The sequence below is a fragment of the Lissotriton helveticus genome, chromosome 11, assembly GCF_964261635.1.
Source record: "Lissotriton helveticus chromosome 11, aLisHel1.1, whole genome shotgun sequence".
Lineage (NCBI taxonomy): Eukaryota > Metazoa > Chordata > Amphibia > Caudata > Salamandridae > Lissotriton > Lissotriton helveticus.
The window spans coordinates 576,484,208-576,497,468 of NC_136072.1; the positions used below are offsets into that span (position 1 = coordinate 576,484,208).

The 13,261-nt window shown below is 47.3% G+C and overlaps 1 protein-coding gene across 1 annotated transcript; it reads right to left on the reverse strand.

Moving 5' to 3' along the window:
• Nucleotides 1-9,252: 9,252 nt before the first annotated feature.
• Nucleotides 9,253-12,669, reverse strand: LOC144790848 (uncharacterized). The gene is made up of 4 exons (XM_078665514.1): nt 11,719-12,669; nt 11,505-11,603; nt 11,224-11,364; nt 9,253-11,042 (listed from the first exon to the last, which is right to left on the reverse strand). Exons 1-4 carry the CDS (start codon nt 11,816-11,818, stop codon nt 9,253-9,255), a joined length of 2,130 nt encoding a protein of 709 aa, XP_078521640.1. The 5' UTR covers nt 11,819-12,669.
• Nucleotides 12,670-13,261: the final 592 nt, after the last annotated feature.

Sequence of the window (13,261 nt, forward strand, 5' to 3'; positions counted from 1 at the left end):
GGACCCCATGGGCATACACACATCCTTCCCGCCCGGCTACTACCCAAACATTACAAGCATTATCGAAGCCATCAACAAATCCATAGCCGCTATAGAACCACATCCGAATATTCATCTGGCCCTAGATAATGTGAGAAGGAAGGTGTTTCTTAAATCCATAAATCGAAACACCCTGTTTAACTGCTCAGGTAAATTAAAAAGGATTTTAGGGACAGTACAACATGTGAAAAGCCCCGTGGAACAAGATCAAACGTGCCCCGATATTAATGGGGGGTTCTACACGCTCTACGTGTACAGCGATATTGTAGAGTCTCAGAGGATAGGTGATAGTTACTCGCCATTGTTAAGGTGGGTGCATGTACAGGGTGATAATAATACCATGGTCAACATACAATTTAACAAACCCGACTACGTCGCAGTTTCTAAAAACCATTTTGACACTATTTCAATTATGATCTACGATGATCAGTCTGAGCCGGTGGCCTTTAAATACGGGAAAGTTATTGTCAAGCTTCATTTAAGGCCTAGACACGACAGAGGGTATTAGGCAGCCATCATGGTGGTTATGAAAACCTACGGAGATCCGTCTATGTACAGAGACTATTACAGAAGTCAAGCCGGTTATGGAGGACCACCGTACTTTCAAGGTTCACCCGTTATGTACGGGGCTGGATTAGGAGGATTCTTTAGGAGTCTGTTTAGAAGAGCTATGCCTTTCCTGAGAAGAGGCTATGAAATTGCAAAACCTCATGTTAAGGCGGCTGCCTCGAACATTGCCCAGGAGGTGGTGGGGTCTGTTACCTCGGCGGTTGCAGAGCGCATGAACAAGCAGCCTCAAGAAGGAGCTGGTTTGATGTATAAGCCACGCGCTAGTGTCAAAAGGAAACGGGGTGTTTCCAGACGCCGGGGTCCCCCAGCCCCCTATAAAAAAAGGAGGACCGCTTCAAAACGTCCTCAGAAAAGAAGAGCTCCAAGACGGAAGAGAGCTGCAAAGAAGCGAACCGGCTCTAAAGTAAATATTTTTTAAAGCCTTGTAAGCACAGCCATGGCCTTCGTACATTGTGGATCTGGAGAGTGCGCCAAATCCGAGTTGGACTTGTTTAGTCTAAAGCCCACACAGACAAGCATCGAAAACAGCTTCTTCATGGAGGTGTCGCCTTTAGCAGCATTGACACCGTTGGCACCTATAGAGTTTTATGTGTCAGGGGCCACGGATATGTATTTGGATCTCAACAACACTCTGCTGCATCTTATGTGTAAAATCGTAAAAGCGGATGGGACCGACATTGACGACGGTTCTAAGGTGGCACCAATCGCTTACCCTGTAGCTACCATGTTTAATCAAGTGGACATCACCCTGGGCGACCGACTCATCACCCAGAACGATAACATGTACGCCTACAGAGCCTACATAGAGAGTATTCTAAATTACAGTAGCGATGCCCATGACACACAACTTTCAGCGGGTCTCTTTCACAGGGATACACACGGACAGTTTGAAAGCACAGCTCTGGATGGTGATAATAAGGGCTTTATAAAAAGAGCGGGGCATGCTACAGCCAGCCGTACCTTTGACCTCCTGGGGCGCATACATTCGGACCTCTTCTTCCAAGATAAACTGCTCATCAACGGAATTGATCTTAAGATCAAGCTCAATCGTAACAAGGACTCATTCTGCCTCATCAACGGGGATGCGGAACAGTACAAGCTGAACATACTGTCCGCGAGCCTGTTTGTAAAGAGAGTGAAAGTGTCCCCGAGCGTCAGGCTAGCGCACGCCGAAGCTTTGCAAATATCCAACGCCAAGTACGCTGTGGAAAGAGTAGCTCTGAAGGTATTCAGCATCCCTGCAGGTACCCGCTTAACACAACAGCAGAATCTATTTCTGGGACAGCTACCAAAGCTCATCATCATAGGGTTTGTGGACAATACAGCTTTTAGTGGCACCTATGCCTCAAACCCCTTCAATTTTAAACACTACAACATCAACTACGCGGCGCTGGTCCACGAGGGCAATGTGATTCCTGCAAAACCCTACACCCCCCAGTTTTGCAGCAGGGCATTACATCAGGGAATATCAGGGACTGGTTTCGATAACAGGCAAGCATCAAAGGGACTGCGGTGTAGCGGTGTCAAGAGAAGGCTATGGCCGTGGATACACGTTGTTCGCATTCGACCTGACACCGGACATGGAAGATGGCGATCACTACAACCTGGTCAAAAATGGGAATCTAAAAGCTGAAATACGATTCGCAGCTCCACTGGCGACGAATGTGAACATGGTCGTATTCTCTGTATTCGACAGCATCATTCAGATCAACCACGCAAGGCAGATTTTGTTTGACTATCTTTAAAAACATTTGTGAAATGGATACGGTGCAGATACGTGACTTCTTAAGCAGACATAAATACGCTAGGAAATACTTTTTGGGTGTTTTCCCTAGCGATGGGTTACCAGGCGACATAGGGGCAGAAAGACCATGCACCCTAGTCTTTAACACAGACCCGCATGACCAGGCTGGGACACATTGGGCAGCCATGTTTATAGATGTTGACAAGGTTACAGTGTTTGACAGTACAGCAGAGTTCCCTGAGCACAAACTCTATACAACCCCTATATTCAAGTTTGTGAAAAAAGCTGCAGCGGTGGTGGAGTATAACAAACTAAGGGTGCAGGATTCCATGGCCATCACATGCGGGGAACATTGTATTTATTTTATCAGTAAAATGTCACAGGGTCTTTCGTTTAGAAATTTCTTAAAGCTATATCCGGGGGATCTTGTTAACAATGACCGTATAGTTGTGAGATATGTAAAAGAAAACACCAGGGTGTCGGTCAGACCTGTGAAAACTGAATATGTACCTTGTCAAAACTGTAAGAGTTTATAACAGTTGTATGCTTAATGTTGAACGTTTAAAATAAAAGACATTATATTTTTAAAAACATGCATTCAGACTCGTTATTTCAATATACATGCACCATAAAATGTTTTTTGAAAGACGACTGAGACGGTTTGTAAAGTTATAACAAGGTGTTTATTACAAAATATGTAGTTGACAAAACTTTATTGCAGAAACCTAGGAATAAAAAATTCACACACACTTAATCAAAAATCCATGCGAAGGGTGGCTGGGGCAATGTCTTTTTTTTTTTTCGAGCTGGCACCGACGGTGCAGGAGTAGTCCATTTAGGGGATAGTCTGTGGCCTTCAGAGCCTGTAGGCGATGGCAGTAGGGGACTCTTCAAATTGTCTAGCAGGCGGCGGTGTTCATTATTACCAACAAGCGCGGAGGGTATATTGAGTTCAGCAGCGGCCTTCAGAAACTGCTCCCAGCCTCTCGGGGCATTTTGAGGCGTTAGGATTTTGGGGTGTGTGAGACCTTTGACTAGATCGTACATATGCGACCCTGCAACAGGCTTGCCCTTGTAGAGGAACTCGCCGCGATCATTCCAAGAGGTTAGGTCTTTAGAAGCGGCTAGTTTACTCATGAGCATCTGCGCAGCCCCTCTGTGCCTTTGACCTATATTTTTTAGGAGGTCTCCAACAAAGGTATCTGAGGCTGTCGCACCATCGGGAGGCGGTTGTAGGGGCTGCGGATCGGGGGCCTGAGCAGCTGGTTGTTCAGAGTCTGGGGTATATAGAGTCAACTTGTTCTTCTCGGTATTCCACTGGGTGTAGTAATTTAAGAATTTTTTGAGAGTGCTGTTGTAAAGGTTAGCCTTGTCATAGGGGTTTAGATCAGTCCTGCTCAAAATGTCTTTAATTTCAGTATCCAGGCGTAGAGTCTCATTTCTACGGATATCCCAGGCGTTGTCATTGGTGGACCCCATTTGCTCCATCTGCTGCCTAGGAACCAGATACATTTTTGTGGCGTGGTCCATCACTCACCCGTGAGGAGGCTTGTAATTACAGGTATAGCTATCCCCAGCAAGCTACCTATAAAACCTCCAGACTGTTTCACCAGTTTCTTCTTTGTTATGAGTGAGCCCCTTTTATTACTGAGCTTCTTGATAAGCCCCTTCTTCTTCTTCAGAACCTGTAACTGCCGCTGTGATATAGGGACATTGCCTTTTAGGGTGTTTAGGGCTATTTCTGAAATGGCAGCCACTAAATCGTCAGAAGCGGTGCCCAGGATGGCCTTTCGATGTTGGGGACTGGCTTTAACAAGCATTTTCAGGAGGGCTAAATTGCGGCGTAGGTGTGCAGACATGGTCACCACTGTGCGTTATAAGGGCGTGGCTGTAAATGGTTCTAAAATACATCAGTGTTGCTTTTTATAGGGCCTGGTCTTGGGCTTTGGGGTGTAAACTACTGGTAGCTCTGGGGGAAAAATATCAGCCCTTAGTCTATAGTCTTCTAGAGTTTCATTTTTTAAGTCTACCAACAGGTACCCGTGGGGTTTTGCTGTAGCGTCGTTAAAGGCCTCCATGAAGAAGTGTGTGTTTCCTGGGTACATCTGTTTAGCTATGACGGATATTTGTTGTTTGTCACAAGGGTTTTTAAATAAAACAAGGTATGAAGCGTTGAGAGCTATAGACCTACTGTTCTTGCCTTTGTAAAACAAGTTCTGCACAATGTAGCAGATGCTTAGATTACGATGATGGGAATATTGGGTAAAAGCTCTCTCTAACTCGGGATGATCACCACCTTCACGCATCAGATCATCAACAATTATCATATTTACAAGGGTTGGGGGTAGTAGCTCATCATCGTTGAGGTTATCCGGTATACCCTCTATAAATTTGATATGTGGGAACCGGCGGCCCAAATCTGTATAAAGAGGCTGCCAGCATGAATAAAGCCACACAATGTTGTTAGGGGTTTGTGATAAAGCAGAGCCGGCATTTTCTAAGAGCTTTTTTATAAAGTAGCTTTTCCCGCAGTTTGAGGGACCTGCTAGCACGCAGGAGAACGGATGCTGTAACCTAGTGTCCATGCTGTGGCGGCTGTCTCTCTAATGGGTCTAGTAACCATAAGGCAGTGTTTTATAGTCGGTGGTCAGGACCCTTTTATCAAAAACAACTCGCAATGTTTTATGTAGAGGCTGGGTTGTGATTTCCCACTTCTTTTTGGATCTGACTATGCAGGGCTGGTTCACGACTATGGTTTTAGCATTCTCAGAATCGTCTGCTGTAGCGTATTCATGCACCAGATTCTTCAAACTATCAAAATTGATTTTTAGGGTGTTGCTGACATTTAATGTTATCCCTTTGACCTTCATACACACCTTGTTCTTGTTGGTACGGTAGCTGTATGTTTTAGGTCCGGAGGACGTAAATTCTTTTATAAACTCATCCTTATCTAGCTCACTGGTTAGATTACCCAGATAATCTCCCAGAGGGGGGTCTTCATCCCCCGGCTTGCTCAGAAAAATCACAGAATCTGTATCGTGATACAAGCAGCGATCCTGGAGCTTATCCATAACCCCGTAAAGCTCTAGACGAGCGTGGGCAGTCGTGAAGCAGGCTATGAAAATGTTTATGTTGTTACTCGATGTGGGGTACTCTTGGGCGTATTTCCAACACAAAGCAGCGGTATCGTCATCGATAAAGTCGCAGCTGGACACCTCGTAGCATGGGGCAAACAGGTACTTGAACAGTTCATCAGGATCTGATATTAAGGTAGTATTTGAAAGGTTTGTGCGCTGTGCAAATTTTCCCCATAAGGAGTTGAGACAGAGTTTGGCTAACTGGCGGCGTGCAGGATTGACCTCTATCAGCTGGGGGCGTAAACGGATACCCTCGTGAGCGTAGTAGTCGTCGATGTATTTCTGTTTTGCATCCTGACTAGTACACCATTCAGGATACCCTGAGGCCTCCTGTTTGTCTCTGAGAAACAAATTAATGTAGGGGGCAAAGAGTTGTGTTGTAGTGCTCTTAAAATGCCACACTTCGTGCACTCTACCTAGCCTGTACCCTTTCTCTAAGGCAGCTTGTACCTCGATGCTACACCAGGTCCCTGTGAGCATCCTTTGTTCATCGGTGTGTCTGCAACCGTCAACTTCTTTAAGCATCGCACATGTTCGACAGAGGGGGAACATCAGCTTGCCATCGACTCTGCATGGTAACACCGGGAAGTAAAGCTGCTTAGGAGGATAGATTTCACATTTGATAAGCCCAAAGTATTCGGATAGGGGCTTAAAATCTCTATAGATGATGGTGGGATGACCCAGCGGGTACAACTTCATCTTGTTCACAAAAGGGTACAGACTGGTGAAATCATAGTAGTGCATTTTCTCACCCTCACCAGCGGCCTTGTACAGTTGTATGGCATTTGTGCGCCCCCCAAATAAGGCATCGCGGGGTTCCAGAGGTGTGGGTAAATCACGGTTCTTAAGAAAAGAGCAGAGGTCTGTGTCGGTTTTTAACATGTCTAACCACTCGTGCTCCCAAAGAACTCGCATAGCAAAGCCCTGGTTTTCAACATACTGTGCCTTTGTCAGAGTACGTCTGTATAAGTGTTCAAATTTGGATCCCAGCATTTTGTTATACTCGTGGGGCTTGTAACACTTGGGGCATCCGTGGTAAAAACAACCGTTGAATTCAAAGGCCGTCGGCACACCGTTAATTACAGAGAACCCGTCCAGGTAATAGGGCCCCAGGCGGTATTCACCACCCTGTAAGGCATGTTGAATTTGTATGTCTTCCTTCTCAGAGACGTGCATGAGCCACTGGATAGAGGGGGTTGAATAACGTTTCTGTTTACCGTTATAGAGGTCTGGCGGTACTAGAGCTATAGTTTCGGGCCTTAAAAACATGTGTTTGTAGATGGACATACACATGGATGCCAGAGTGACGTTTTGAAATGGGTCTATGTATTCGACCGCATGCCGCGTTTCAGGGGTTTTGGATTTCAACACCGTTACTTCTTTAGTCATAGACACCACAGCATCTCTGAAGATGTTACAAGCTTGCCGCAGGATCATTACATCAGCCTGACAATAAGCTTTCAACTCTGTTTGAAAGTGAAACGCCTTTTCACGGTTTTCAGAGTACCATTGTAGAAAGCTCACTTTCTCATCAGGCATCATGTATTCCACCCCGTAGCTGTCGGTAGGAGGCATGGGTCCCACATAATTCTGATTAGCCCAGGTGTTAAAAAAGTGTGGAAAATAACCTTTACACCCAGGGAACCCAAAGGCCTTTGGCAGCTTGCTCAATTTCATGGGTAGGAAATTCAGGGTGTCCATGAAGCGTATTTTTAAAGGGCATACCGTCATCAACATCAGTTTAGACCCCTGTGTTATGAGTTCCACCGGTATCTTTTCACGAATCATGTCTCGTAGAATAAAGAAGGAGTCATAGGCTTTCGAGTTGTGGGCGAGCATGGTATATCCTTGGAATTTGGCTTGAATGAAAGTGCTCAGGAAATCACCAACGCACGTTCGTCCCTCAAACTCCCAGCTGTCGTCGGAAGTTAGATGGTGGGCGTAAATATAGTTAGGTTGGTGTACCCCCGTCTCTTGTGTGCACTCTATATCAAACACTATATAGTCCTCGGTCTTGGTCTGAGGTAGACCTTTAACCATATAACACTGATGGCTGGTGCCTGCCTCGTAAGACACATGACAACGGGGACATATCATGCCTTTGCACTTGTGATCCGTTGCCACATACCGCCCACACTCACTGCAGTCCTTTTTAGGGACGCATGTGAAAGATTTCTCGTGTATGCTCAAGCAGTTTTGCGAGCGACAAAACATCCTACATGTGCCGCACCTCACCTTCAGGGTAGCGTCTTCTATACAGCCGTCCCTCTGACACATCTTGCAATGCATTTCACATTGGTGGTATGTTTTATTGCTGTATATATGGTCACAGTGGGCGCACACATTCCTGACACCCAAAAAACCTTTAAGGTTCAAGATGCCGTAAAAATGATTTTCGGCGTGGAGGACATATACGGTCTTGTTTCTCACAGGGCCCCCTGTTGTAAAGTACTTCCAGGAACCGTTGTGATGAAGAACTTTCACCGTCACGGCGAAATAGTTCTCAAAAAGACCTATATCGCCAAAGCCGACCATTCGGTCAGGAGGTATTTCAAGAACCTCATGGGCTTCAGCAGCTCTAGACATGATGACAGCGTCAGGGGTCTTGCGAGCCATCAGCAGCCCCACGATGCTGGCCGCCAGACATGTGTTGGCAGAGGGGCTGTTAAAGTTGAGCAGCCACCTCTGTTTCTTACCAATTATTTGACTGTAGAGTATGCTCTTTAAAGGTCTGGAAACACCACCCTCACGCCCCCGTACAATGAGGGCTATGACTCTAAAAGTGCCATAGGCGACTAGTTCTGCCTTACTCTGTAAAAGCCTTGAGAGGTTTTCTAAAAATTGCACAGCGTCAAAAACATCTCGGGCCTTCCGCCTGGTGAACAACGGAGTGTCAAAACCCTGCCCCTGGAAGCGGAGTTGGAAAAAGTCATTAGGCCCCACATTGTGTAACAACCTTTCTATGAGCTCCTGCACAGCCTGATGTATAGCCAGAACACCCTGATCGGATGATGTTATTTGATGGATGTTAATAAATCTAAACTCCTCATAGTGTTCTACGGCCCTAAACCTCTCTACATTGCGAGTGTAACTTCTAACCCTCTCTAAACACAAGGGCTCTGGGCCCTCAGCAGTAGGAGTGTGAATTGCGGAGGTGTTCTCTGTTGTGTCATTTTGGGGGGTCCTGGTGGGACCTGTCTCAGGAGTCCTTGTAAACCTGCGGGTAGCGCATATTCTAGCCTTCTTCAGCTTATTTATTAAGCGCCTGCGTTGCTTTGTACTATTAAGCCACTTTTTTTTTCTTTTACGACCCCAGGCTTTTCGAGATACCATGCCCCAGCCTATCTGAACAGGTTGGTTGGTGTCATTGTACGCCTTGTTCATGGAGGCCGCTGCTACAGTTCCACCCCTAGGTCCTTCTGAATGTTGCTGTGTTTGGAGTTTTAAAGTCCGCCCCCCTACCCCCTTCAAATGGCCGACCCTCGGTATGTTTGACCCTGCACCTATGTATTGTCGGCGGTAAAGTGTTGGTTTATATGTTTCAGGAGCTGTTCTTGAAACTATGGGCCCTTGTTTGAAGGGGTCGAGGGAAACAGATGTTTCTTGTTTGAAGGGTTGTGAGGCATCAGATGTACGCTGCTTGAGCAGTCTTAAGAAGCGTGCAGACTTTGTCACTAACCTCTGGACCTTACGGGTATATTTTGGGGGCCTCTTATGAGCACCACTGGCTGTGGGGGTCTTTTGGGGCCGGTGTTGCCATAGTCACGCCCGTATAGCATGTATGTCTGCCACAGCCGCCTGACACTCCTGGATGATCACTTTTTTACACACCCCAACCCTTTCCACGATCTTCTGATGGGCCATACTTGTGTACAGGGGCTTGTTCACCCCCACCACCCATTTTAGGTTTGCGGCGAGCGCCTGGCGTTTTAGTTTTCGAACAGCCATCTGCATCTCTTTTACATGACCCGCAAATACCTCATATGTGTTTACAGACCCCTCTTGCGCCTGCTTAGAGGGCCCCACCTTGCGAGGCATTATAAATGGCTGCAACGTCTTAGGACCATCTATACTGCTAACAGCCTTAGCACCATTCTGTAAAGCCTGTTCCGATAGTGTTCTAGAAATAGGACCCCCCGGCGAACGCCCTGGTGCGGACAGGAATGGAACATTGCAAACTTTGTATGGAAAAAGTGGCTGTACCCCCTGGGCCCCCGTGGTCTTGTCATCCACACTTATTGCTGAGGGCTGTGTGGGGCTTACGACGGCCGCGGGGCTGGACCCGGGACTGTACACGTGGCTGGCAGCGGGGCTGGACACAGGCCTGTACACGGGGCTGGCAGGTGGGCTGGACGCGGGACTGGACACGGGACTGTACACGGGGCTGGCAGCTGGGCTGGACGCGGGGCTGGGCGCGGGGCTGGCAGCAGGGCTGGTGGGGTCGTATGCCCCCGGAGGGGTACTAGGGGACAATGGGTATGAGGATTGTGAGGAGCTGTCGTTATAATCAGGGGTCCTAGCTGAAATGCCTGTGTCAGGGTGTGCTGACCTGTTAGCTGGGTTCTGTAAACCCGCTGTGCTCAAAGACCCCTGGGACACCGCTTCAGGGGTTCTACCTAGGCTGTCTACCACCCCCCTAATCAGCTCAAGAGCTGGGGTGTTCACGATAGAAGGCCCTTCTAGGGGTTGCGTGTTATTACCCGTTGAGACCCTAGGCTGTGCCTGAACACTTACAACCGGCTTTGGGGGCTGCTCAGGGGCGTGTACCTCTACATGTACAGTTATTTTATTTGGTACTGTCTGGGGTTTCAGGATGCTGGATGGATCCAGCGTTGCATTATGGTTGCTGAGGGACGCTGCTATCTGTAGCTTAGGGACCCCCGGTTTCAGCTTCAGATGTTTTCTTGAGAGGCGCGATGTTTTAGGGGGCTGTGGCGGCGCCATCTCTTCTACATCCACAGCTACAACTACCGCCTCCTTGGGGCTCACGGGTGTATAGGCCTCATTCAAAGGTTTAACAGTCTTTTTTACAGATAGGTCTAAGGGGCTATCATGGGGTTCAGGGGTCCTAGGTTTCTTCTTCTCGGGGCTTAAGGGCTTTGCCTGGACCTCTGGGAGCATCGGAGCCGTCTTCTTTAAGTTTAAGGGTTCTGCTTGGGGCTCTGTGAATACCTTGGAGGACTTCACACGTTTTAAAGGGTTGGGAAGGTTCTCTGAGTCCTTATGTTTCTTCTTAAGGGCGGCAGTGATTGAGACACCTTTCCCTTTTGATACGCTGAGAGGGCCCAGACCCACTGTAGCTGTTTTACACAGACCCTGCCCTGTGTTATCTGTGTTTGTCAAGACTCCGCCAGTGCTGACTCCACCCCTGTGCAGAATAGATTGGTGTAGAGGATTGTTCATCATGTTTGGTGTGTAGTGCGCGGAGACTTTTTCGTGGCGTACACGCCTACTCACACCTTTTGTAGCGCTTCTGTTGTTCTGGACGGTTGCTGTTATGTCCCTTAAGGGCTGCGCCGACCTCTCTTCAGCAGCATGTTTCTGAGCCGCTTCTAAAATATAAACAGAAAAAATATATATGTTAGAGAAAGTATAAAAAGAACACACACACACACAATCCTAAGTTCTACACCGCCGCCTTTTTATATAGGCCTTGCTACAAGTCGTTGTACCCTTCTGCTTGAGAGTCTGTAACACCGATAGTACTTTTCACACCCTTTGTAACAAACACACCTGATAGAGGTCTTTTTGCAACTCCTTTCTTTGACGGTGGTCCCACTTTAGAAGGTAAAGCTTTCCTCTTCAAAGGGCTTTCTTTTGATTCTCGCGATGCCTCTTGTACCTCGACGCCGTTCGGGCATAACGTGGGGGTGCCTGTAAAGAAAAAATAATACCCCGCCTTAGTCATATTTCTGAGGAGTCCCACTATACACCATCAGGGTCAGGACTGTGGCCTACCCCTCCAACTCCCCAGCGTCTTAGACAGTTTAAAATAACAGGGGCTTTTTAATTACATGTAGGAACTGAAGTGTTTTGCACACTGTTCAGAGCGTCTTGAGCCTCGATGTACTCCATAAGCTCGTCAAAAGCTTGTTGTAGGTCAGGGTCATAAGCTGTAAAAGCATACATACATGAGAGCCCATTAGAAAAAGAGAACTTCTGAGAGACTGGTGTACAAAACTACGTAGAACTACATAACTCTAAATATATATATATATATATATATACCTGGCTGTGGGGTCGACAGGTGACCAGCGTTGCTAGTTATTACAGCTGGGTCCAGCGCCGGGGGCACATTGGTGACGGTTGCATTTGCAGGGTCTTGCATCTGTATTAAACATTAAATTAAAAAAAGAAATAAAAACGGTTTTAGTAAACGCTTACAGCGGCAAAGCATGTATTGTAATAGTTATGCACCCTTGGGGATAGCGTTAGCAAACATTTTAAAATAAATAGAAGCACCCTACGCCATATCCTGTAATTCTGGGTACATGACTTAATGTACCACCAACATCCTACCTTGCGACCATTGCGCCTAAGTGCTGGGCACTCTTTTGTAACATGTACACGCCTCTTTTCTCTTGTAACACCCTGCTTGCGCCCCTCTTGATTACGCCACATTGTCTACCACGTATTGCAGTATTATACCTCTACCTGTAACCTGCACACATTGCACTTTTTTTTCCTCATGTAATGCCCCGTTTGATAACGCCTGTATTTTGTTTGCTCACCATTGAATTTTTTTGTCCATGTAACTTATCGCCTGCTCTTGTAATTTGCGCTAACAACCAGTATTTTTTTCTGTTTGTATCTTTTATGTAACACCTGTAATTCTTAGACGTTATGTTTTACATAAGGCTCTTGTGTAAAGCGCTTTGACACATTCCAATGCTAACTCTCAGTCTCACATATATTGCAGTATTATACCTCTATATTTTATTTTGTACGCTTTTTGTAACCTGCACACGTCACTTTTTCCGCCTGCAATGCATCGTTTGCTACCTCTTGTATTTTGTTGACTCACGATTGTCACTTTTGTAATGCACCGTTTACTACCTCTTATACTCTGTTGGCGCACAATTGTAATTTTGCTTCATTTAATGTAAAGTTTGCCTTTGTATTTTGCTCACTTGTAATGTTCTCATGTAGCAGTTCTGTTCCTATTGTGAAGCGCTCTAACACCTTCGTGTTCGCGCTATCTCTCAATAAATAAAATAAAAAAACACACACCGGGCCTGCAGGCTTGGCCCGCCCCTTCAGTGATGTCACCAGCTCATCACTGGTGGGGGCGGCCCTAACCCTGCAGCCCCGGAGAAGCTCACGCCGCCATGCTGCCGCTGCTGGATCCACGTGGGGCCGTGGGAAAATGCCCACAGGACCCCTCACAGCACCAAGGACACCGGAGTCCGCCCCCCAGAGTCCCCCGAGCAGCGCCCCGATGCAAGCGGGCTCGGGGATATATTTTAAAAAACGGCCCAATTATGCACACGGGCTCCGGAGCCCCACCGGGCACCCGGAGCCCGCCCCCTAGAGCCCCCGAGCAGCACCATGGTGAAGCGGTCTCGGGGCATTTTATTTTAAATAAGAACGGCCACGGAGGCCCTGGGACACCGGGAGACCGGCACCCCGAGCAGCGCCATGGTGAAGCGGTCTCGGGGCATTGTTTTAAAAATAACGCTGCACTAGGGACCCAGAGACCCCCAGGACACCCAGAGACAGCCCCATAACACCCCAAAGGACTATGGCGACCCACCAGGAGCCCCCCCTCGAC